The 26392-nt window shown below is 38.3% G+C and overlaps 1 protein-coding gene across 1 annotated transcript in view; it reads left to right on the top strand.

The window, feature by feature from the left end:
* The window catches only part of TTC17 (tetratricopeptide repeat domain 17), a 53585-nt gene that overhangs the window by 7109 nt on the left and 20084 nt on the right, over positions 1-26392 (top strand). The window contains exons 2-16 of the mRNA XM_031593358.2: positions 5356-5445; positions 7175-7344; positions 8295-8406; positions 9536-9667; positions 10309-10418; positions 10660-10804; positions 11182-11321; positions 11562-11722; positions 12327-12439; positions 13946-14086; positions 14469-14584; positions 15103-15277; positions 15823-15900; positions 17925-18149; positions 20290-20476. Coding sequence (XP_031449218.2) covers positions 5356-5445; positions 7175-7344; positions 8295-8406; positions 9536-9667; positions 10309-10418; positions 10660-10804; positions 11182-11321; positions 11562-11722; positions 12327-12439; positions 13946-14086; positions 14469-14584; positions 15103-15277; positions 15823-15900; positions 17925-18149; positions 20290-20476 — 2095 coding nt within the window. The remainder of the gene's footprint in view (positions 1-5355; positions 5446-7174; positions 7345-8294; positions 8407-9535; positions 9668-10308; positions 10419-10659; positions 10805-11181; positions 11322-11561; positions 11723-12326; positions 12440-13945; positions 14087-14468; positions 14585-15102; positions 15278-15822; positions 15901-17924; positions 18150-20289; positions 20477-26392) is intronic.

Raw genomic sequence — 26392 nt, forward strand, 5'->3', positions numbered from 1 at the left:
AAAATTTCTCTACTTCCTGCAGCTCCGCTCTTCTTAACAATATCCATATGACTTTGCTGCTTTTTAACATACTACAGCTGTAACTTTTTAAGTAGCTGAATATTTATTATTTTAAAAAGTCAGCACCATTTTTTCTATATGAATTGTTGTGACATTCATTGGAACCTTCTAATGCTCCCTGATCATCATTTAGGTAAGCCACAGTGTGTGTCTTCCAATTTAGTAGCTTGTCTTGCCTTGAAACTTACACAGAAATTTCTGCAGCTTTTTTGGAAATACCATGGTCATATCGCACTGTGTAGAGCATCTCCTGTTGGCAAGTGTCAGTTTTTAAGATCCTTCTCTCCTCCTTGAGGCTGCAAAGACTTCTAGTCTATTTGAGTGGGAATTGCTTTTATTTTGCAAGTAAAGTGACAAAAGGTTCAGTATTTATGGTCTGTATGATAAGGAACCCATTTTGCTGCACACCAAAGGTGAATGCAGTGCTTTTTCCAGCTTCTTCCTCTCATCATCTGCTTTCTACCTATAGCTTTTAGGGTGTGCTCAGCTGTTCTGATTTTGGCACTCCTGTGCCTCAATTAACAGTAGGATTTCTGCATTATTTTTATGAAGAAAAGAAAGTATTATCTAAAAATAGTTGATTGAGGCATTAATCTACCCTTTATCTAAAAAAAAAAAAAATTACCTCCTGGTATAATGTAACTGGACTGTAAGGAAAAAAATTGTTCTGGAATGGTTGGGAAACATTACAAGCCCAAGTGTTCAGAGGCTTTGATATATGCAGGTAATGTAGGAGGCTTTCCAGAGCTTGAGGGTTTGATTCAACTCCTGTGTCTTTTTTTTTGTTGTGCAGTATTGGTGTGTCTTGCCGAATCAGGTTCTGGGTGTACACTTGTGACGGTGAATAAACCTGAACTGTGCTTTATAGAGAAACTTTCACCTTTGGGCAAAGTTAAACAGCGAACACTTATTTTAGAAGTGGTTTCCTGGCAGGATTTCTGCAGCGTAGCTGTAGCAGTCATTAGAGTTTCAAGGAAGGCTTTTCAGCACTATTTTTTGCCTGTTTACTATGCTTGACTCAAAGTCAGATTCTAGCATTTCAAGCAGTTTGTCTTCAATGTCACCGTTTCAGCACTCCAGAGGAGGAGTAAATGAGCGCAGTGCTCTGCCACCAGCCAGGTTAAAAATAAATAATTGGATGGAGCATCTCTTCTGGCGCAGGAGTCCCTGCTAACCTGAGGTGTTCTGCAAGTTGGCTTCCACTTCTTTTCCGCCTGAAAGAGCATTCTGGGGAGCTTTGCAGGAGATGAGCTAAATCTCAGTAACCACCTGTGGTTTTGCTCTTTGTCATGATGAGGGCACGTAAGGTGCAGGCGTTGAAGGGGTGAAGGATCTGTAACATTGGCAGGCCGCTGTCCGTATTGCATAAAAGCAAACTATAAAAGCTAACGTTTCCAGTGCCATTTGAATGAATGGTAACATCCTCAGCTCCTCCAAGTCCTGACAGTGTTCTTAGCTGGATCTACGAGGGAAGGCTGTGTGTTCAGGGCAGTTCCTGAGCCATGTTTCGGTGGGGTGAATGGGCAGTGATGTGGTGCCTGCTGAGGCCAGCTTGGATCGGTAACCAATGAAGCGGTCCTCTTAAATTACTTCTTAGCTGAATCACAGAATTGCCAGGGTTGGAAGGGACCTCAAGGATCATGAATCTCCAACCCCCCTGCCACACGCAGGGCCACCAACCATTCCACCTAATGCTAGACGAGACTGCCCAGGGCCCCATCCAATCTGGCCGTGAACACCTCCAGGGACAGGGCATCCACAACCTCCCTGGGCAGCCTGTTCCAGTAAACTGAACTGAGTTAGCTTTCTCACTGTAGAGCTAGAAGATTACAGATAGTAACAAAAGGGAGGATTCCTCCATCTGGCACCAGGGTGATTTTTTTTCTTAAGCATGAGCACCATCATCCTCCAGGCTGATGCCTGGTGAGGACCAGGCCGTTGCTATTTTTCAGATTGGTTGGCAGGGTCTCTCTTGTAGTTTTCCATTAAGAACCTGCTTTTCTTTGTGTTATACAGCGTTCCTCTGTAGATCTGGATGCTTTGTGTTTCCTCAGTTAAAAACTGAAGAAAAGTATCGATACATAGAATCATAGAATCACAAGATTGGAAAGGACCTGCAAGACCATCTAGTATGACTGTCAATTGCATACAATTCCATATATTGCATTAAATCAGTTTTATGAGCTAAAAGATGATTTGAGCACTTGTATATGCTGGAGTTTCCTTTGCAAACCTGATATTGTCTGATGTTGCTGCTTAATTTTTTCCCATTCAGGTTGGTCTTCAAAAATGATTGGGTCTAAATGGAGTTTTATTTCTGAGAGCCAATTGAGAGTCTCTGATAATTTCTTACAATGGAAATCCTGACATTTCGTTGTCAAAAATGGTGAAATATAAATGCAAGGTTAGGTGGACTACTGAGGTTTTGGTTTTAGAGCTCTTTGTTCTGACACTACATTGGTCTTAAGAAAGTAATAGCTGCTAACTTTATTTCCTAGTAATTTTCTACTAGGTTGAAATCTTTTTCTATCATTAGAAGGTCCTCATTTGCAGGTGACAAACTGAGGTCAGATCTGGAAGCAAAAACCTGAAGACTGAATAAAAACTTCTTGAGTGCTGCTTAAGCTGCTAAACTTGATAGCATTTCCTGGTGGATGACATAACTTTTGAGTGAGTTCAAGGATATTGCTGCTCAGATGCTTTTGTTCCTTTTGTTTCTGCTGCCAGATATCATTTGATAGGAATGTGGAGCCAGTTACAGTTGTGGTACCTGTTAGTGCTTTTCAGTCAACCTGTGCATGAGTGGCTGGTACTGTACCACCCCAAATTCTCACACCCTAATCTCAAAGGATTGTTTTGTCAAAAATTGAATGGAAGCCATTTCTCAATATCGTTCTCCTTCTGAACGAATGATCAGCTTTCTTAATGAGGTTTTTATATGGTGATGTCTGTATAATGTTTTGCAAACAATCGCTCCCCAGGTGCAGTTAGTCACTGAAGGCAGAGCTTGTTGTTACCTTTGCTCTCAGCAACTGTAAAGTGTCATGAAAGCAGCCTTCAGTAGGCAGCAACAGTCCTCCTATTTTGGAATGTGGAGTTAAGTGCTTAAAACGTTAAGGTGTAACTTCGTTTTCTTTACAGAGCCATACTTCATTTGTTTGGATGTACGATGATAGTTCCTCTAGCAAATGAGCTTCAAACTAGTTCTTGAGTCATCACAGAAACTCAGTTTTGTGAGCAACCTGCTCGAAGTGAGGTGGAGCCCGTAGGAGGAAGTAAGAAATACAGCTGTAGGCAAAGTTCTGTGGAATTTAGTAATTTAGCTGACAGGTTTTTTTCAATAGAGTATTTTCTATGCTTCTGGGGTCATTGTGGGTAATCTATCACCCTTTGGCAGCAGTGAAATCCATACTCTCCAGATTCATAGTGTGAAATCTAACTCGTATTAATTATTACATCATCTGATGGTATAAGCATTAATTCACCAGGGAATAAGATGAGGCATGCCTGAGTATCTGGGCTGTGTAGATAGGCACCCTCCAAAATGTCTGTTTGCTAAGAGAAGCAGTTCAGCTTTTGATTTGAAGAGGAATTGAGCCAAAAGTAACATTGTGTAGATTGTTGTTTTATTTTTGAGGTAGAGGGAACACAGGCAAATGCTTGTCTTTGCCTAGGGGATGTGAGTCCTTGCTTAGTAAGGGGGTTTGTAAAGAGGTAGACATAACAGTTAGGAGTTGAAGGAGAGTAGTTCTGAGCTTCTTACTTGACTTGTTGCCAACAGAATCTGGCTCAAGGCTTGATCTGTTGAGAGGTCACTTTAAAGTGAGCTGGCAGTTTGCTGCTGTCCTGCTGGATCTGCACTTCTCTGCAGTAAGAGAGTTCCAGAAACATGCCCAAGTTGTTTGGAAAGATGGAGAAAAAAAAAGAAAAAAAAGTGAGAGCTCAGAGGTTCTGCTGCACATGTGCTTGTGGTAGGCTTTTCCGTCCATAGACTATGTAAAGGCAACAAAAAGCAATCACTTTTTGGCACAGAATGTACCTATTATTTCAACACATTAAAAAGTAGGAACAGATTATGGCAGGAAGTGATGGGCAGCCCCTGTAGGGGAGGTATCAGTGCTAGCACAGGCAGTGTATATGTCTTTATGCAGTAGCTGGTTCCATTTGCTGAAAGCTTGAATGGAAGCTGAGCAGACCCACGAATATCTTTGTGAACCATCTGCCTTAGCAGACTGAGGTACAATCCCATGAAATGGGATGAACTCATCGACATTCAAAAAAACATGTTAAAAATTTGAATTCTTGCTGTCCTCACCAGCCTTCTTCTATGTCTTGTCATCACATATTCCCATCCATTTCCTTTTGTTTCCTATTCATTCAGTCTTCCTTAAGCTAATCTTAATTTACTAGTTCAGATAAAGCAGCCAACAGCAGATGATGTCCTATTGAACTGATGAGCTCCAGAGGAGACACAGGGGACTAACTGTCATTGCGGTGACAGAATGGGGGAACCAGGACTGAAAGGCTGTGGTGAGACCCACAGAGCATCTTTTCCACTGTTGGAACTTTCCCCCAGCCTGGGATTGGCAAGAGGACAGGGCTAGGATATTTCAGCTGCAGAATGAAGAGCTACATCTTACTGAAGCCATTTAGGAACCAGTAAAAGTCAGCATATAACCTCTCTTGTCTGTGACTTATCCATAATGTCTCACCTTATTGAGCTGCCAGTTCCTGTATGTAGCTGTGGAAGCTGTGGCATGGTCTTCTCTAATAGAGTTTTCAATCTTTGTGTGATTACCTTTTGATTTTGTTCATTTACTCCTTAATCCTGAATGCAATAGAACCTTGAAAGACTTAATGCTAGGCCAGTGTGTTAAATTGGTTGTACAGGAGTTGACTTGAATCTGAAGTACTTTCTGCCTATTGAGAGACTTGGAGGAATTTTAAAGCTGTAAGAGAAAATAGATTTTTACAATTGCTGTTTAAGGTTACCTAGTACTTCAGCGGTAAGTACTCATAGTGATGTTATTGTGTGAGGGTTTCACTTGCCTCTTGTGCTTAGAACTTGTGCACCTGAATGAACTACAATAGATTTGAAAATAAAGCATAGGTTGAATTGGATTTTCAAATCACAATGCAGTTGAACGTACAGCTTAAAAATCCAGGTGTATTGTGAATGATAAGTGAGCAAAAAGCGTCTGAAATAACAAACTAGCAGAATGAGCATAAATTCCTATCTTTTAAAATCACTTTCTCTGGGGAATGTCTTACTCAGACTGTTGAACTGTCTTGCAGGTGGATTCGCCTATGAACTTGAGGAACCCGCATGATTTGGTAATACTAATGAGACAAGAAACAACAGTTAACTACCTCAAAGAACTGGAGGTAAAGCATAACATTAACCACTAACTTTTCTTAAGATACAGATTTTTCTTGTAGTGGTGTTAGTTATAGATGTAGACAAAGAACAAAAGTCATTATCAGCACAACTTTAACAAATGGATAAAGAATTCTTCAGATTTCAGGATTTCTGTGGCTCAGGTTTGTTGAATTGGTTATCATTGTCCTCAGTTGCATCTGCATTTTTGAACTTGATTTTATTGCTTGCTACTGTTTTCCAGAACTTTTTATGGAATTGTTCTCTTAGATTTGTTATAGCAGCTACTGAGGGTACGTCCTATGGGCAGTGAGAGTGCACACACAGGAAGCTATGAATTTCCTTGTACACCCTTCTGGGCTGGTCAGACCATTTTCAGTGCTCTGTCTAGGACATGTGAGTGAGCAAGTCACTACTGTTTTATTTAAAGCCCCTTTATTCCAAAGCTTCAGAGTGGCTGAGGTTGGCAGAAACTTCTGGGTCCATCTGATCCAACCTAGAGCCATCCCTAGCAGGTGCCCAGGTGTCTTCTGAATATCTCCAAGGACGAGATTCCGCAGGTTCTCTGAGCAACTTGTGCTCTGTCACATGCACATCCCAGAAGTGCTGCCTGATTATTGTTGAAGTGGATTTTGAAAACACCGTTCTGATAAGAGCTTCAGTGAACTTTAAACTTTCATGGGAACTAAAGCTTAAATGCCTAAAGCTAGTAGCGCTCAGACTTTCTTTTGGCCGTGTGTTCCCTCCTCTTTCTCTTGTGCCAGCTTGCATTTTGTCAGATAAGAATAACTGGCTAACTAAGAAGTTAAATGAGCACCAGAGATAACCTCAGGCAAATAGAACAGAGATACAGGAATGAAAAAAAAGCAGGACTGCTCCATATGAGACTACATTCAGCCAGTCTTTCTTATTGAGGTATACTTATCTTCATGTCATTGGGCATTTTCACTGTGGATGAAAAAATTACTTTAGGCTGTTCGGGACGTGGGTTGCAGGTCTGTAAATGACTAATGCACAATTTGTGCCATACAAATGACTTTCAGCAAAAATGATTTAAGATTTTGCACATGATGTCATTAATGCAAATATGTTGATTATTGCATGTTAGTGTGTTAGCAAATATATATGGCTTTAATTAAAAATGCAAAATCTCTTCTCATATAACACATGCAAATCCTGATATTTAGTGGATTTTCAGTTTTGCAGATCTAGGTGAGAATTAAGTACAAGGTAATGTCCTGGGCAGAGCCTCTGCTACCTTATAGGAATAAGGTTTCTAGAGTGAAGGGTAGCTCCAAAAGCACACTGTAAGTTGATCTACAGAAATTATTCTCTGCTATTCCTTTTAGCCTGCTGCCTCAGTCATAGTTTACATACTGACTGGTTAAGAGTTCATTTGTTTACAGTCTCTGATACTAATTTTGTGAGGTTTTGAACTTTAAGAGAAGGGTTCAAATATGACAGTATTGATGTGTTTTAACTACTACCTCATTTTCTGAATGAGCAACAGTGAATTTGAAATCCTATAAGCCTTCTTTCTAGGTACAGCAGGAAAAATAAAGGACTGATTAAGTTGTATTGTCTCTCTTGAAAGTACTAATTTTCTATCTAAATAGAACTTTTTACATATCCTTCAAATTGACTGGTGTAAGAAAAAAGCTGAATTGTTCACCTGTTCGCTACTATACAGTTTTGTCAGTATGCATTTTTCTGTTTTCCTTTTTCTATTTCCAACAGAAACAGTTAGTTGCTCAAAAGATTCATATAGAGGAAAATGAGGACAGAGACACAGGGCTGGAACAAAGGCATAATAAAGAAGACCCAGACTGCATTAAAGCAAAGGTGCCCTTGGGGGACCTAGATCTGTACGATGGCACGTACATCACCTTAGAGAGCAAAGATATCCGGTAATGAGGTGTTTTGTATATTAAGATCTTTACTGAATGGGAAAAAAAAAAATCTCTTCTTGCAATTAAAAAGAAAAATACTTTCATGAGACTGTTCTTGAGATGACAGTTGTTTTATTTTATATTAATGTGAAATAACATTGAAACAAAATCTACCTGTAGTTACAAAAGAGAGGCACTGTCTCCCTCAAACTCTGTGGTGTTAGCTGTCAACTGAGACTTCTCATTGCTTTTCCCAGGCTCCCAGTCAGTGTAACTCTGTAATGATATGAGCAGACGCTTGCTTGAGTGTTGGGGATTTTTTGAGCTAGATGTGCTTCTTGTAGTGGGAACTGTCGTAAATTTGTATGGAAGACCAAGATGTTGAAGCTCACAATCAATTTTTTTCCTATGCCTTTAGCAAATAAAGGCAGTATGGGCAGTCTGATATGCAGCTTTGTTTGTATTTTTGCTTCAAAGCTAACTGTTTTGATTTTGTATTTCTGTTTTTTTGAACATGAGGTGGGAAAAGATGAATTTTGTCCTCAGATCCCTTCATCTGCACCTGTAACTATTTGTTCTTGTTTGATTGTGAAGTTTGGTTTGTGGGGGTGCAGGGCACGTTGAGTCTGCATGCATGGTCATTTGCCTGGCATATAAATCATGAATCATAACACCAACACTCATTAATTGTACCAGTGATAAACTAGGCTGAACTGATGCGTTTTGGCAAATGTCCAAATGTTGCTATCTTCTCTAAAGCAGATACCAATTTATTTATCCTCTTGTGTTGGCATCCTGGGAACTGAAATGCGGGGAGGCATCTGAAGTGGTGTAGTCTGTGGAAACACAGTTTTTGTAACAGTAGGTGAAATCAGAATACTGTGTCTGTCAAGTAAAACATTGTATCTCTGAAACTGTAAGGTATCTTGATCTGGAGTCCACTGTGTTATGTTCTATTCTGTCCTCAGGCCTGAAGACTATATAGACACAAAGTCTCCAGTGCCTCCAGACCTGCAGCAGCCAGATTGTACAAAAGTTCTTGATCTTCCATACAGCATTCATGCTTTTCAGCACTTACGGGTAAGTGAGCAAATGGAAATGTGCTATTTTATTTTTTCCTCTATCTGGAAGAGAAACAGTGAAGTCCTAGGGGTAACTGTGAGTCAAGGCTGAAAGGTAATGCAGTTTTCTGAAGGCTGTCTTGGTCTTCTTTAGAATCATGATTTTACTGTGATTGAAACACCTGATCATAGGAGAATGCTTCTGTCAGATACACATTTGTCTCTTGTTCCTACTGGTCTTATTTTAGAGAATGTTCTTAGGATTTTGTTTTCATGACATGTTTCATCAGTAAAATGGCAGTTTTTTATGTGTATGTTTAAATGTTTCTATCTTGTGGATTGTTTCAGTTGCAAATTAGAGAGCAAATTGCTGTGCAGGATCGTTAAGCTATATGGAGATTCAGGATCAGAAAGTTGTTTGTATAGCTGTCAACATTTATAACGTAGTTGACTGTCGCTTTGATATGTGAATGCCAAACTCTAAGCCAGAGGATGAGATAATTGCTCTTTGCTAATACAAAGTTCATCTGCTATAGAATGATCACAGCTGAAGTGTGACGCAAAAGTTTCTTTGGTCAACAAAGTTGTATGAGCAGATTTTCTAATGCAGACCTAGCTTTAGCACTCATCTCATTACATTTATTTTATTACAAGTCTCAAAATTAATTTTTCATCTACAAGGAAGTATTTTCTTATAAAGAAAACAGGAATGGAAGTTTTCTAGTTCTGTCCCTGGGTTTGGTTGTACCTCTTCTATTCAGAAAACAAGAAAACAAGAAAAGAGGGCAATTCTGTAGTGTGTAACCTGACAAACATGAGTTAAGTGTTTCAGTGGTGACCTATGACACCCATAGCTACCAAGCAATACGAAGCTATCAGAATTTAATGCTTATCCTATAGCACTCATCAAGCAAAGGCTGCTCTTGGAAGAATTGGTATTAATGACTGCTCGGATGTTTTCGTATCAATAGTAATGTATGTTATTCATCTGGCAAAGGTGACACTATCCTATGAAGTCACAGAGATCTTATGAAAGGATGATAGGAATGTGAAATAGTAAAACTGGAAATTTTCCTGGAAGTCATGTTTTTGTGCATATTTCTCAGGTACTTAGTTTCTCTAAAACTAATCTTCATTTTTTCTTTTAGGGTGTCCAGGAAAGAGTTAATCTTTCTGCACCCTTATTACCTAAAGAAGATCCAATCTTCACATACTTATCACGGAGGCTGGGAAGAAGTATAGAGGAAATAGGTCATCGTATTTATGATGGGCTAATGAAGGTATGAAGCTGTAAACTTACAGTATATTGAAAAAGTGTGCTGGAAAGTCCTCAGAGGATTAGATATGCCTAGTACATACAGTCACATCCAGTACTAGCCTTTCACATATATTCTGGTTTTATGTTTCAGTTACAAAAGGTAGAGCAAAAACATTTTCAGTAAGGTAAGCAGAGACAGGAGAAAGCATTAGCAAACCCAGTAAACAGATACTGTCACCTTTTATAACTCTTATACTTCTGTGGCCTGTAGAGGCCACATTCATTATTCTGTTAGGATATAAGAGCTTTTAAACAAAAATGCAGGTACTGAAAGGTCACACGTGCGTTTTTTTAAATGCCTTCCTGCAAGACAGGAACTCTGTTTCGATTCAGTATAGCTGCTGTTGCATAAAATTCCATCACTGCTTGTTTCATTTTGAATTTTCACCAGTATAAAATGCAGGAGTTGTGTTTCTTTCATACATCTGTGTGTCAGCTCATTCTTCCTGAATATTCACAGGCGTTGCCAAATGCCAGCTTTGCAGAGGAAGAGGAAAACTTAGATTAATGCTCAGTTTTCCATCTCTTAGTAATTAAAGCCATGGATGACCTTTTAGTTCATCTTGGTTGATAGTACAGTTCTTGTGTTTCTCTTTACTGCAGAACTCTTCTTCCTGGGTACTTTATAATATGGCTTCTTTTTACTGGCGAATAAAGAATGAACCGTACCAAGTAGTAGAATGTGCCATGCGTGCCCTTCATTTCTCTTCCAGGTGAGAATTGCTGGTGAAGACATTTTTTGTCAGATTGCTTTTCTAGTTATCTTGATTACTGAGCAGGTTTTTAAGAATGAAAGAAATAAATACTGTTAAATATTTTTAGGCATATATATGATTTAGACACTTGACTTTTTCAAAATCCATACTTAGTATGCATTGAAGAATGAGTGTGTCCTTGTGCACAATCTTTACCTAGTCTGACCTTTTAATGGCTTTTTTTTTTTTTTTTAATTAGGCAAAATAAAGACATTGCATTGGTAAATTTGGCAAATATTCTGCACCGAGCTCACTTCTCTGCGGATGCTGCTATTGTGGTCCATGCAGCTCTGGATTACAGTGACTTCTTTACCAGCTATTACACTTTGGGAAATATATATGCAGTAAATATCATCTTTACTTTTCAATACCTGTAGAAAAACAATATTTAATATTTCTGGCTTAACATGTAATGTGTTTGTCTTTTACAGTGCATTTTGTGTTACGCACATTACATGTTTGATGTTTATATTTCTGTTTAAATATTTTCACTCAGAAGTCTGTCTTTGCCAAAAGTTCTTATTTGCACTTTGAAGTAAATTCAAGGGAAATTTTCCCACAGCCTCACCTTAACAGATAGAGTGGGTTTAATTTCTGCAGACAGGCCACTCATTACTGCAGATTAAATTTTGAGTTGATCACTTATTTAAAAATTAAGAAAATTGATTAAATATTACAAGGTAATAGCTCATTCTCTCTTTGTCTCTCCATCATTCTTCAGATGCTCGGGGAGTACAACCACTCGGTCCTGTGTTACGATCATGCTCTACAGGCCAAGCCAGGGTTTGAGCAAGCTGTGAAAAGAAAGCATGCTGTACTGTGTCAACAAAAATTAGAGCAAAAACTGGAAGCTCAGCATAGGTAACTAAAGCACCACCATAGTGGAAATGCTACAGTCTCAATTTATTGTTCTGCTGCATCGATTCTTTACATTTCCAATACAATAATAATAGTGGTTTACTTTTTAAATTTCTTAGACTGCATTATAAAATTGTTACTTTAAGCAACCCAGAACAAGGCTGAAAATATACAATGTTATGGGAAAAGTTGTTATTTTAAAAAATATTCAAAGTGAATCTTTTCTACTGTCCAATTTTCAAGATCACTTCAGCGAACCTTAAATGAATTGAAGGAATATCAGAAGCAGCATGACCATTATCTTAGGCAACAAGACGTTTTAGACAAATACAAGCTCATCCAGGAGGAACAAATCCTGAGGAACATAATTCATGAGACCCAAATGGCGAAAGAAGCTCAATTAGGTACAACTTTTCAGAGTTCATGCTTATTATAGGAATGAAGAATTACATGCATTCAGATTAATCACATAGAATCTTTTGTTTTGGAAAGGGACCTTTAAAGGCCATCAAGTCCAACTGCCCTGCAATGAGCAGGGACACTTTAAGCTAGATTACGGTGCTCAGAGTCCTCTCTGGGCAGCCTGCTTCAGCGCCTCACCACCCTTACTGTAAAAAACTTCTTCCTTATGTCTGATCTGAATCTCTCCCCTCTTTTAGTTTGAAACCATTTCCCCTTGTCCTATCACAACAGCTCTGCTGAAGAGTCTGTTCCCTCCTTTTTTTATAGATCCCCTAATGTTAATGTCAGGATGTAACTTCTTTGAATATTTTGGTGGCCCTTGGTTGCTATTCTGTTTTGCTTATTAAAACTAGTGATTATGGCATGTTCTCAAAATAGGAACTTTTTGAGTCTTTACAAGATAGAATTCATGATGAGAGGGTTTAAAAAATAAAAATAAAAAATTATTTGGAAAGAAGTGGAGCTTTTTTTTTTTTTTACTGTACACTTCTCATCTCCTCAATAACCTCACTTAGACTGTAGAATAACATGTTCTGTGCTGTGCAGGGAACCATCAGATTTGTAGACTGAGCAACCAGCAGCACAGCTTGCACTGCCAGTGGGACCAGCCTGTTCGCTATCACCGTGGAGACATTTTTGAAAATGTGGAATATGTTCAGGTTTGTCTGTGAATTGATACTGCTGTTTCAAGTTGTGTCCTGTTTTCCCCATTGGTAAAATAGTGGAGGTTTTGGGATGTGGAGTTTCTGAGCTGGTTGGATTTGGGGTTTTTTTAAGGCTCATCAGAGGAGGACGTACCTTTGGAGTTTGTTAATTATAGTGACAAGTGACTTAGTCCCCTTTTGAGAGTTTGAAGTATTTAATGCTGGTTTACTTTGCTGGTAGTGCAAGCTGAGATCGGTAGTAGGTTTTAGAAATGTTAAGCTCTTATTAAGTAAGGCTTTGTTTTACTTTAAAAAAAAAAAAAGATTATCATTATTTACATTTTTTTTTTCTAAAGTTGTCTTTTTCTGGGAGATCTGAGCCACTTATTTAGTCTCCTTTGCATTTTTAACCTGTATGGAACAGTTAGCTGGTTCTTCCTAGGAAGGACAAAGGTTACTCACTTGAGAAATTGCAGCTTTCTCTCATTTAAATGTACTACATTCAGGCATGCTAGCAGGAGCAAATGTTTAACTTGCCTTCAAAGAGGACAGGAAAGGCAAAGATTCCTAAGGACTTAATTTTCTTTTCAAATATACGTGTGGAACATGGAATGAGAACTACTCCTTAATGGAAACAATATTCCCATACATAGCTCAGATGTGTGTTTAATATTTCATTAGTTATTTCTACAGCCCTTATGTGGTTTGTAATTTCTTTTGTTTATTATGCTATTGTGTGACTCAAGCAATGTAACATTTGCCCACTTCTTCCAATTTAATATTTTGTCCCTACAAGAAGGAGCAGAAAACTGCAATACACAATTAACAAATACAAGAGCAGAGCTCCTTTCTGATCAGTTTAATGAGAGCTTTTGTAGCCCTAAAATAAGGTGTTAGCCTGATTTAATGAGTATTGGCTATTTGTATATCTTCATCTAGACAGTTCACCAAGAAAATCTGATACAGGAATATTGGGAAGCTTTGGAAACAGTGTGTGCTCTGACACTGAAAACCCAGATCAAAAACCAACACACTGATGTGCTAGAGCTACACATAAAAATTGTTGTTTAATTTATTTTGTAATGTGAAATGTGTTGTGGAGTTTTCTGTTGTCTGGTTTAAGAAAACAGGAATATTTATTTTTAATTATGTTTTCTTCTCGGGTGTTCTTCCTACTCAGGTTATCAAGATGGGTTTTGCAAGCTGTGAGACATAGTAACTCCAACTTGAATTATTGAGATGCATGGTGTAGATATGTTGATTTTGTATATGACCTGCTAGAGATGTTTGCTTGATATATTTTAGGTTTTTTTGCTTATTTGCAGTTGTATTTTCATTGTTGACTTTTTACAATATGAGTATTTTTCTATGGTGTGAGTGGATCGAGCTTAAATTTCTATTTTTTAATGCTACCCAAATTTCAGCTCATTAGTGAAGTTTAACTACATAAATAGTGGGGTATGCATTCCACTTCTTTAGATAGACATCTCTCTTCTTTATGGAATTCTGTTTTGTTTCTAGTTTGGTGAAGACTCTTCAACTTCGAGTATGACATCTCTGAATTTTGATCTTCATGCAAACCAAAGTGGCCACAGCCAATCCTTGCAGTCTTCCCCAGTTGCTCGTTCCATTGTTTCAGTGTGGAGTGTAGAATCCAATAGAGTGAGTGAATGGCACAGGTTTTGTCTTTTGCTCCTTGAAAGAGGTGTTATAAAAGTGGGCATCTTGTTCTTGTATGTGTGAAACTTTTTAGCACTTCTTTAACAATGCGAATATCTCTGTAGTTTCTGTGGACCAGTTTCCAGTCATTTGAAACTCTGCTACAGCACAGACAGGCTTGTTCTTCTACAGCAGCTGAGAAGAAGTCTGCTGCAAGTATAGCAGTACAGCTAGAAAACTGAGCTGCTGTTCTGGAAAAATTTGGAAAATAATAGTCTTAAAGATGTCCACTTTTTTGTTCCTCCAGATTATTCCTTGTGTTAGCTTGTTCATTAAAATATTGAAAATGTTGAGAAAGTAATTAAAAAATTCCTTTTCCCTATAGGACAAACAGCATCTTCTTTGGCCTCAGCGTTCTGAATGTATGAAATCTTTCCCCAAAATTCCTGATCCAGAAGAGCTGCCAACTTATTTTCTGCCTCCAGAAAATAGGGGATTCAGGCAAGTGTTAATTTTATTTTTAAACATCTCTAATTTAGTTTCATATTTATAATTTTTGACACTTAATGTTTTAATGAACATTTTCTCTCTGGATAGGGTGGATGCAACCCGTGTTCAACAGCACAAGTGCTTTCAGATCTCTTCCTTTGGCCATCCCAGTGAAGGAGTGATTTTCCTTTACTGTTGTTATTTCTATAACTGTAACAGACCCAATTTCATGGTGATTGTTCCTTGACATTTTAGTACAAGGTGAATGCATGAAACATCTACAATATTACTAAAAGAATGAGGATTTAAGTGCAGGTATGAATGTGGATTGTTCTTTTGGGACAGAGGTAGAAAAACAGCTTAGTTGTGGAATAGCCAACAGTGCTTACTATTAAATAGGGGAAAATAAAAGTGTCTGTGCTGCAGTAGCTACTTGCATAGGTCATGATAATTTTATACTATTCTATTCACTTAGCACTGCAGAGGTGGTAGGGAAGCTATTGATTCGTCTCGGTTCTCCTTATTGCTAGAGTCCAGTCAATCCTAAATATCCCAAGAGAAGCTATTGGGCATGAGGACACCCAGGTACCAGATTGTTCTTCCATTACCGATGCTCGTAACAATGAGTCTCTGTACCTACTCGTCAAAGAACTAGACAGTAATCTAGATTTGAAAATGAAGATGCCGGATGATCAAGCAAGACAAGTAAGAGAAACATCTCACTGCTTCTCGGCTGTTTTAAATTTTTTCTCTTTTTTGCCTTAGAAGTCTTGTTCAGGAAGTAAGCCATTTCTGATATGTAAAAGACTTTCTTGCTTCTTTTTTTTTTTTTTTTTTTAAGAAATGTGGAATCAAGTGCTTTCTAATATTGCTGGAGGAAGGGAGAGCTTGTCACTCAGCATAAGGCTATTGCCTGTCCTCTCTTAAATGCTGACCGAAGCACACAAAATAAGAAAATTTATTTAAAATTACTACTTTATTTTGAAACTTCTGAGAGTTACTTGACGTGATTCAACTTCTCGAGATTTCCAGTATCTCTTGTATTCTTCCAAATTGGTAACTTTAAGGTGAAATTACTCCTTCATATTGTTTTTTGTAGATTGGCTGCTTATGAGATGTGAATATATAATGATTGATTTAGGAACTACGTAGTAAAACTAAATGGAATACTTAGGGAAGTGAGACTTAAATGACCAGTGTAGCTATATTTTGTAAAATTTCACTTTAAAAAAAAAAAATCCTTTGTCCAGATCTTGCATTCTCGAATCAACAATCAAGCTATTACACAGGAGAAGATGGAAGCATTTCTTGATCATGCTATGAAAAAGGTGAGTCAAAATTTGTAGCGCAAGATAAACGAGGAATTCTTATTTAAAGCTTCTTTCTATACTTATAAAATGGTCAGATTTGTTTTAAAAGTAAAGATTTGATGTGCCTGTGAGTGAGATGAAACTAGCTTGATAATTCAGGTTTGTAGGAGCAGCTCAAACATGTAGCCATTTCCTTTAGCTCAGTGTATACCACACAGCCCCGTGGTTACTTGTTCTTTTTGTGACTGCAGGACATTGAGCATCAGTGTATTAGCTAATCCTGGCAGACATTTGTGTAGATGAACAAAACAGCTTGCACCTGTTCCCTCTTCCACCTCTCCTGGCATGTCTGCCTTTTGCTCTTCCTCGTCACTAGTCCCCCAACCCTGTACTCCAAAGGCAACCAACCCACTGTCAGTCTTCTGTCAGGATAATTAGCACTGTGGGGCAGAGCATGTACATCTGTGTAACACACTGCAGAATTCCACCTCCATCTTGCGTGGGGCCTTTGAGTCATAACTGTTCAACTGACAGGAAGCATTGAGATAGAGCTTGGCTCTTTTTGACCTGTCAAGCTGATCTCTCTCAAATTAAGTATCTTCTATAAATTGTGTCAAGGCAGTGTATGTATGTATTGTTTTGAGTCTAAAATCAGTACACATTTACTATGCACATCTGTCTTACCCAGAAGAAGAAAAATCAGCAGTAGGAGTTGATTTCTGTTATAGAACAATCCAATATATGTCTAATGTCTAACTGTTGCAGTGCATAGATGTTCTGTTTCTAACTGTAGTATTTGGTTACCTTCATGCTGAAAGTCTGAACTTGATCATTTTTATGCTGATACAGGAACGGTGCTATGCCATGCCTATTCTGTTAAAGATAAACTCTTCTACTGAAGAAGAGCAACAGCTGGCATCTTTGTACTGAGAAAGACAAGATGCTAGTAGTTTGCTTGGGATTTAGTCAGAGGACATTAAGGCCTCTGTGTGGAAAGTAGTTCAGTGAGGAGTTTGTGAATAACATGCAAGTAATGGTATATATGTGCATTGCAAAATAGAGGCGTTAGGTAATCTTACAATTACTGATTATTATGTAAGGTGCTCATGAGAAAAGGTAATGTGTCCTACTGATATCTTCCTATGCATCTTGAACCACAGGAAAAGCCCTTCTGTGTGTGAGGTGTCTGTAAAACCTTCAATATCTTTCTGTCAGTTAACTTTTTCAACACGTATAACTGGGTAACACTGAAAATATTTAAAAAATCAAAATGGAACACTGGTGTTTCTAGAGCATTCTATGTGCCCTGTCTGAAAGAAGTTGTTTTATTTAACTCTGCCTACTTGTCAGGATTTTAAAGTGTTGCTATTTCTCCTCTAGGATGAGTGTTTGTTTCCTCTGCCGTAGGTCAAAGAGGAGGAGGAGGAATTCAAAGTGTATTTGATGCTTTCTCTGTTATTACATGTGCCTTCACTTGTCACTTGCTGTTTTATCTTTAAGCAGCATCTCATGCATATCATGTTGACATCTATTCCTAAAACGTGCAGAGATAACTAAATTTAAGAAAAAACAACTGTGATACCTTAAATAAAACATCTTGAAGTAGGATATAGGACCTGGAAGCACATCTAACTAGTAGTTGGAAAGTGCTTGACTTTCAAATTGGTAACATCTTTTCACAGACCCATGTTGATGTAATTTTAAGACTCCGAAGTGGCTCACAAATGTTCTTCTGAAGCAAACTAACCATTATCAGTTTCGTGTTTTAAGGGATTTTGTGGTTACGTTGTAAGATGGTCATACAAGTAAATGATGTGAGCAACAGGTCCTGCTAAATTACAGTGCAGACTGTAAGTTGCATCAGTTCACTAACTTCTCTGCCCTGATAAAACTCAAGCTGTGAACAAAGCAAATTGTAAGATGTACCTAGTTAGACAGTGTGCAGAGGTGAGTTTTTTTTGTTTTTATCAGACAGCAGGCACTTCTGTCTCCCTGAAACACCTCTGTGGGTATTTTCATCCTATTCCCTAATTCTCCTGTAGCCTCAAGATCCTCTATGGCTTGTGCTTAATGAAGCTGGATTGTATTGGCGTGCAATTGGAAATAGCACCTTTGCTGTCACCTGTTTGCAAAAAGCATTTAATTTGGCTCCACATGAATATCAGGACATCCCTCTGGTCAATCTTGCTAACCTCTTGATCCATTATGGTCTTCATTTGGATGCCAGCAGGCTCTTGCTTCAGGCTTTGGCCATCAATGCCTCTGAGGTAAGACGATGTTTTTTTGTGTTAGTTCAGCAGTGGGAGCCTTTCCATTACTTGGTTAGTTTCTAAATACATGTTATGTAACTGTGCTGACTTACCTGAAGTATGCAGTTTAGCTTCCAGCTTGTGGTTTGGAAGGAATGTTAATTTTCATTTACATTCTGGTTCTAACCGGTTGGTGCTGGTTACTGAGAACGTACACATCTGGAACATAATGCTTCTATATAGATGACACGTTTTTGTTTCCAAGAACCTGCGTCACCAGTGGCTCAAAGGAATCCAATCATGATGTTTTGGGAACTCTGTCATCTTAAAAAGAGATTATGATGCTGTTGTTCTATCTTGGTTTGAAAAAAAGAAACTCTTAAAGCAGCAGATGTGTCATGAAGGTCTTTGACTGAATAGACATCTTTCTCTGCCACTTGTTTTTGTAGTTTTTATTATGTACAGTTTTATTTGTCCCTAGATGTAAGATATGTAGCTGGGTATAAACCTGTGTTGGAGTTGTTTTGCCTTTACTTCCAGTTGTAGATTCAAAACAGTTTTTGCATTTCTGAATAGGAACATTATAGACATTTTGCAGATGGGCACTTATCTAATGTAGAAACTCACCATGTAAACTGATTAAACTGTGGAACTGGCTGGAGCAATAGTGAAAAGGAGAGGAGAAGAAAAATAATTAAATTGAGGTGGGACCTGAACTTAGATTGGTGCGTATGTATCTGTGTCACAACATCTTTTCTTTGGCAAGTGATTTGGTCTGAAATTTACAATACTTCTGTAAGAAGTGAAAGCTGATGTTTCCCATGCGTGTACTTCTGCACTGAGATGAACAGAGCACTGTAGCCCACCAGGCTACCAGGCACCTAGCACTTAAAGGCAAGAAGTGGCATAAGCCTTTCTAATGTAAAGGGATCTGGTCAGCCTGAGTCACAGGTAGGAGTGCAGAAAGGAGTTATAGAAAAAACTTAAGAGGTGTGCCCTGGGAGGAACACTTGAAAGCACAACATTGAAAGTTAACCAAGGATCACACTGCATGGATTAGGACTTTCCTCAAAAATGTGGTGAGTCTTGCCTACTACAGTAATGCTGCTCTTATTTTTTTTCAGTCAGTCACAGTCCTATAAAAAACAGTTTTAAAAAATTGGCAGGAAAATCTGTGCTCAAATGAAACTTCCTGGAATATAATGAAAAGTAGATATAAATCAAAATGAATTACAGATGCAGGGAGTTGTGTGTGTGCTCTGTGAGCAAAAATTCATTAAAAAAAAATTGGAATGCAGTTGCTCAAGTTGCATGTTTTTCTGAATAATGCTTAATGATAGAAGCTGAGTGTGGCAAATCTGAAGCTGTTGGTCAGTCTCCAGATTTTTGGATAATGAATGTAAAATTACTTATAAGGGAAAAAATGACTACTATGTTACAATATTATAGTCATTATTGTAGTATTATATTAACTATTATATTTTTTGTGTGTAAGTGATTGTTTTCAGTCAACAAATAAACAAAAAGTAAAGCTTCACTTTGTGCCTATATTTGCTGATTTAATTCTATCCAGTGAAAAGGGTGTTTGTAATCTGTACTTTACAAATAGATGTTATGCAGAGACTTGCCAAAAGCAGAGAGCAAAAATATGAAGTTTTATAAAGAGTTGAAAATAAATGTTCATCTCTAAGCTAGTGTGAAATTGATGTTTTCTGGGGCCCAGTTCTGCTCAAGTAAGTGCTGAATATTATTGACAAACGAAATGCATATGTCCTTCTAGAGCTGTAGTAATATTTCTATGCTTTTGCTGACTTCTAGTAGTTCTAAGATATCTTCAAACGTTTAAGTTTAGCTATTGCTGTTCTGTGCAGTGACCATTATGTTTGTGATGGTTTATAGATAAGTATTTAATGCTTCATCTCGGCATGTATTTAACAGCTGTTTTTCATCGTGGAAAGTTGGAATCCAGAACACAACCTTATGTGCATCAAGCTGTTAGTTCTGTGTTTGAAGAATATGCAGTCCCTATTGAAGAAGTTTTCCAAATTCCTTCCAGACAAACTGGGGAGGTGTGGGTTGGCAGGAGTTTTGCCTAGTTAGTTTCCATTTCAGCTGCTAAACATACTTATGCTGAGGTGTGTTGCTCTTTTCTTCATAGCCCCTGACTTTTTTGAGCCTGGGAAATGCTTATCTGGCTCTGAACAACATTAGTGGAGCCCTACAGGCCTTCAGACATGCACTGGATTTGACTACCAAGTGTTTGGAGTGTGAAAGCAGCCTGAAAATGATCCGCTGTCTGCAGTTCTATCCTTTTCTCTACAACATCACCTCTTCTGTATGCAGCGGTAAGCAGTTGCTGAAAGGTGGACTGTGAGTGAAGTATTGTCCATCTGCCTTGAGTGGTGCACTTGGAATTCATGTTTACTGTGGTATTTCTTTTCAAGGATTCTCCTTTTTGCTTTGTAGTGTATTCTCCCCATTAGGACCAAAGTTGAGGCACTGCTTTTAATGGAAAAGTTATGGTCCACTAAGAAGTGCTTGAGGATGGCTTCTTAAATATCTAGAGGGCTACCAGTGAGTGCAAATTACTTCCTGAGTATGTCAGTAATACCTTAACAGCCTGACTGATAGCTCTTACTGGTAAATGAGGAATGCTTAGAGAAATGTACAGCTGCTACTGCTCAGGTACTCAACAGCCCCTTTGTACATCCTTCCAAATTTTACAGTCGGATGGATTTGTTTTCTCAAAGCTGAAGAAATTGGCAAAGAGCAGCTCTAATTTTCTTATCTTTCCACTGCGTTCAGTCCATTGGATGTCATTTTATAGTGTTCAGTCTTCATGGAATAGACTGAGTCATGTCAGTATTATTTTGTTTATATGGGTTTGTGTTCCCTGCTTCTAAACTCACAAAAATCTATAAGAAGAATGTCTTTGAACCCAATCTTTCCCAGTTAAAATACTTTTTAAAAGTTGAGGTGTAATGCTTTATTACTCTTAGTATCTACTTGAACAAAACCCGCCACAAATAGCTTTTGGAGACAGGTTTTGTTTCTCTAGGTCTCACTAAATATTTCCAGTACCTTCCCTGTTCTTTCACGTAGGTAATATGCTGGTCACAAGCAAGCTTAAAGAGCATTTATGAATATGCTTAATAACCCAGATTTCTTGCAAATTGTCACTAAGGTATCTTCTCCTTCCTTTGTGAATGAACATGTGAGAGTAATGCTTTTATTTTTAGTATTACTAGGACTTTCTGTTGTGTTTTTGGTTTTTTTTATGTTGTTCTTTCTTGTTTGTTTGTTCTGTTGTTCTATAGTTCTACATCCAGGGGACAAATATGGAAAAAGCTTCCTTTGATTTATGATCTGGAATTAGGCTGCCTAAATGCAGGCCAGAGGCCTTCTATATTTCCTAAATATGGATTATTTCAGAGTAGGTGCTATTCCAGGACTGTGTCATTAGAATGATAGTATGTTTTATGGCCTCTTGCATTTTCACTAGTTTACAGCATGCCAGTTTTGCAGACAACTGAGTGCTATTTAGTTAAATGTAGCAATAGGTACGAAAGCACATCTTTGAGGGTCTCTTTCTGACTCAGAATTGTAGTATTTAAGTATTCTACTCTTTATTTATATTTTTGCTTTTTTGTGGGACTCCTTCTGTCTTAATATTTTTCTCTCTTTCATTTTTATCTCTAATACCCTTTAGGTCATCTTTTGTCTGGGTGCAAGAAAAACCTGAAAGCGTGAACATGACAAATAGTGTAAATGTTCTTTGTACCTTCTTCTGCAGAGTGTAAAATAAACACGCTGGCTAATTCAGCCTTGGTGATGATTTGTGGTTTAAATAAAAAATGAGAATTAAATGAAAAGGCAGACAAATTTTATTTTCATATGGCTTGGGGAAATATTTTTCCCCTGCTCTTCCTCTCAACAGACTTGAATGGAAACTTGACAGGCTATGGGAAAGTTGAAGGTGAGTCTCCAGAATTGATGTTTACCTCCTCCATCTCCTTTGGGAACTAAAGAAGAGCTGTTTTGCAGTACCTGGTCCACTGAAAAAAATCACCCAGAAATTGGAATGCCAAGTGTTGTCTCTGGTCTAATAACTTACTTTGAGCATTTCTTCAAGATTTTTGAAAGTAACAATAGTAGGGCTGCCTGTGCTTTAGGCTGCACGCTCTTGCGGCAAATGCTCGGGGGAGTCAGGTGCATGGTACAGTGAATTGAATAGAGAATCAAAATTTTGAATTTATGGTCTGGTACTGGTTGTGTTATGTGTCATGGATATTTCATACGAGTGAAACGGGAATTTTCTGAAGCATGCTGGGACATTTGTTGTTAGTACAGGATTTAAAGAGTGCTGCACTGATGCTGACTTACTGGATGCTTGCTAATATGTTCCTGTCTGCACTGCTGCCTCATGCTGTTTTTTCTGTTTCTGTTTTAGACATAAGTTTGTTTCTCAAACTCAAGTCACTTCACACATGTGAGAGCTCATGCCCTTTATGTTCTTTTAGAGAAGATCAAAATTCAAGATCTTAAACTTATTAGTAGAATGGTATTCCAGACTTGAAGCGTAACGTGCATTAAGCTTTGAGTGTCTCTAGTCTTACTGTTTCATTACTTGGTAGGATAGTGCTTTTACAGAAAGCTTTGTGCTACCCTTCTGAAAGTAGAAGCACTGAGAGCATGCTAGGAATTTCTCTTTATATACTATCAAGATCTCTAAGTACTTGTATGTAGTGAGTATGTAAGTTTGTAAAAGCAGTGCATACTTGCTCACATTCTGAGCTCTGTGATGTGTTCAGCAGTTGGCTTAGCAACAGTGCTTTAAGTGTGGGCTTAGTGCCCTCTTGTGGTGCAAATACCCCATACTGTATGAAATCATAACTCTTGGTTTATTTCATCTGCTTCATCTTAAAATAGAACATGAGGGAAAAGGTATTTGAGCACTTAAGTGTATGCGTTTTCCTTTATCTCCTAGCACAGTAAGTCCTACAAAGTTAGTAAGTTCAGACCTTTAAGCACATAGACCTGACAAGGGAGAGGCTCACCTGAAAAGAGAATCTCTCCTTAAAATCCCATTTGTTTACTTATGGGCAGATTAAATAACTTACTTAAATCAACATCACAGTTGAAGCCTTCAAATCTTAACTTAATAGCTGCAATCACTTCAGGTTTCTTATAGCAATCTTAGCTACTCAAACACTAAGCAAAAGCCCCAGTATGCCAGGACAAGCATGTGTTTCCTTTATGATACTGTGTGCTAAAACAGAGGTGTGAAATACTCATTTTGTACATTGTTAAGCATTCTTAAATTAAGTCCAGAATCTATGCCAATTGAATAGAATTCTGGAACTGGACACTACTACATGTTTAAAGCTTTTTCTTTCTTTCTCTTGCTTGTTATATCGAGGCAGAATTCTTTAGTTCTCCTGAAACATGTTTAAACTACCATTTACTGTTTGTACTTTCATTTATTTGAGTACGTTAATGGAAGGGATTGCGTCTGTGACCATTTGTTTTTGTGTTGCTCTTACTCTCACTGCAGTCTTATGGGAAAGTTCATCGGTGCAAAAGCAATGGTCTCCCACAGTAGATTTTTTCAAACAAAATTCTACTGAGCATGCAAAGTGCATGATAAAGCTCCTAGAAACACATCATGGCAGATGTTTGTGTTGTCACTTAATAACCAGGTAGCTCCATACAGAAACTGGGTCCTGTCTTAAACAGGAGCAGTTCTGAAATTACTCTTGTCAGTTGAAGTGAAATTCTGCTTGGCTTGTTTCCACACCCTCCCGTGCACACAAGTAAGGACACTGTCTGCCCAGTGAGCTTCATGGGGATCTGAGAATGAAGCTGGAGTCTTTCTCAGGTATCCCTGACAACAATGATAAGGTCATCTGAAAGAGCTGTTGATGCCATACAGATGGAATCTAGGTCACCTACCTTGAGTTCAGCAGTGCTGAAGGTGTAAGGGGAGGTTACATTGTACTCAAGTAGAATGAAGGCATGGCACCTAATGCAGGCAGGTGGGAGACGGAGAAAGAGGGCCACTTTTGGCAGAGGTGTCTTACTGTCAGATGCACCTCTGACTGGAAGGTCCTTAAAAAACCTTATGTGGGATTGTGCTCTATGGCAATAATGAGACCTAGTTCTTGCTTCACTGTTGTGTGACCATTTCAGCTTTACTAGCACAGCAAGGGAAGAATCAGTTCCTACCATCAGACTTTGCTGGGATATATTGGAGTTTCAGTGCTGTGATCTGGAAGATTTTGAGTAGATATGTTGTTGTCAGAGGATAAATCTCTTTTCTAAGCTTACAAACTGTTGTATTTAGAAGCATGTTTCCTTCTTTGAGGACTCTGTGACACTTCTTACTATTTGATTTGGTACCTGCTGTGTAAATTAAACCTTTCCCTGAAAAGTCTTCGTCTAGCTTCTCTTGAGTTCGCTGAAGGAAGCTGAAAGTGAAAGAACTTGCCTTACAGGAAAGTGAAAAGCCGTGCTGCTTTGAAACAAATCTTTATTTTCCAATGCTCCAACTGTTTTTGTCTTCAATACTGTGCAGAGAAGGATAGATGTTGATTCTTCACCTTAAGAATCAAATAATGTAGCACTATGTTAAACATGGCATTTCTAGCTACTACACTGTTTCATATTCTTCACAGTCCATGCACACTGCTTTCAAGCTACTGCTTGTTGGAAAGCCATTGTGTACCTTAAAGGTTCCTGCATCCATCAGACAATGCATGCTGTTTTAAGATTGTGTTCCTCAGATGTCCTTCTCTATTGCATTTGTCAAACAAGCTGATGATGTGGGTGAACTTGGTCTACAGCTTCCTTTTATGCTTACATCAAATAATTTCTGTACAGTGTACAAAGTCTGTCTTGCTAGCTTATGTGCTTACTCTGCTTATTTGGAGGATAATGGTGTATCTAACAGCTGCTCTCAAAACTCACTAGTGTCACTTCATACCATCTGAATATCTGCAATATTTAGTGTTCTGTATTCGTTCTGTCTTTTCTCAGGAGCAGAAGACCACAAACTGGCAGTGGAGGAAAGAGAAAAAAGCCATTCTCTCAGCTGCAGGACTGAGGAGATGGGGATAGCATGGTGGAGAGGGAGAGTTTACTGATGGAAAACTACTAACACTGAAAGGGAAAATAGTACAGTTTTAGATTACATATAGTACGACAATTCCCATTTTTGTCTGCTTTCATAGCACAGATGATTCTTCCTGATATACTATCTGGATCTTTCTGTTCAGCATAATTACATGCTCATGTAATAGGAGAATCCATCATCGGGTGTTAGGATGAAAGAGGAAAGATTCTCTTTCTGACTGAATCTTTTAAAACTTGATACCTTCATTTTTAGTTTTCAGGTGTATTAATGCTTCTCTGCAATGCTCTTGGTGATTTTTTTTTTGTTGTTGTTCTACTGTCTGCCTTCATCTCCTTTTAGGAGGCTGCATTAGCCAGTGGTGATTTCTTGCATGCAGCTAGACCTTTTTTAAAAGCTCCATCAACTACATATGTTTGAAAGGCTTTTTAGGGAGAATGATAATTCCCTAACTACATCTCAGGGCAGATGTTTGTGTGAACAACTGTGTAGTAAAACTGCATAGGCTTGAATTAGTGAGTTGGTTAAAGCATATTTGGAAGGAAAAGAGCATGTGGCCTGATCCCTGTGTATGGGGGAATTAGCAAGGCATTGTTTAGTCTCATTAACAACTTGCCAATATCTTGTAGGCTATATTCACTTGGCTTAAATCTGAGGATTTCTAAAGTGGTGATGTGTACCTTCAGCCTGTAATGAGTCATGTTGAGATTGTCTCAAAGCAGCATGCGATGCCATGTGTTCAGATTAAAATGAGCACTGCATGCTGAGCCATGGAGTGCCAGGCACTTAACTACCCCTGATCTGTCTACTTTATTGATTTGTTTTTCCTTTTAAGGTTGGTTGCCTGATTCATGTGAGAATCTGCTGTGCTCTGATTATCCTCAAAGTTTGAAATCTATCATCCATTCTGGCTACTAGTGACCGAAACTAGGATGATTCCAGTTTCCCCAGAGGAAGAAATGGATACTTCTTGGATGCAGCAGTTCTGGGAAGGCAGGAAATTCTTCCAAAAATCCCTTTATTTTTGCAGGGCCTGTTTTATTGTTTTTTACAATACTGGCATTGGGAGGAAAGTGTTTTCCTCTTGAATCCTAAACTGGGGCAATTGGCAGTATTCTTGTCTAACTTCATT

Source organism: Phasianus colchicus, chromosome 5 (assembly GCF_987193195.1).
Source record: "Phasianus colchicus chromosome 5, bPhaCol1.hap1.1, whole genome shotgun sequence".
Taxonomy (NCBI): Eukaryota; Metazoa; Chordata; class Aves; order Galliformes; family Phasianidae; genus Phasianus; species Phasianus colchicus.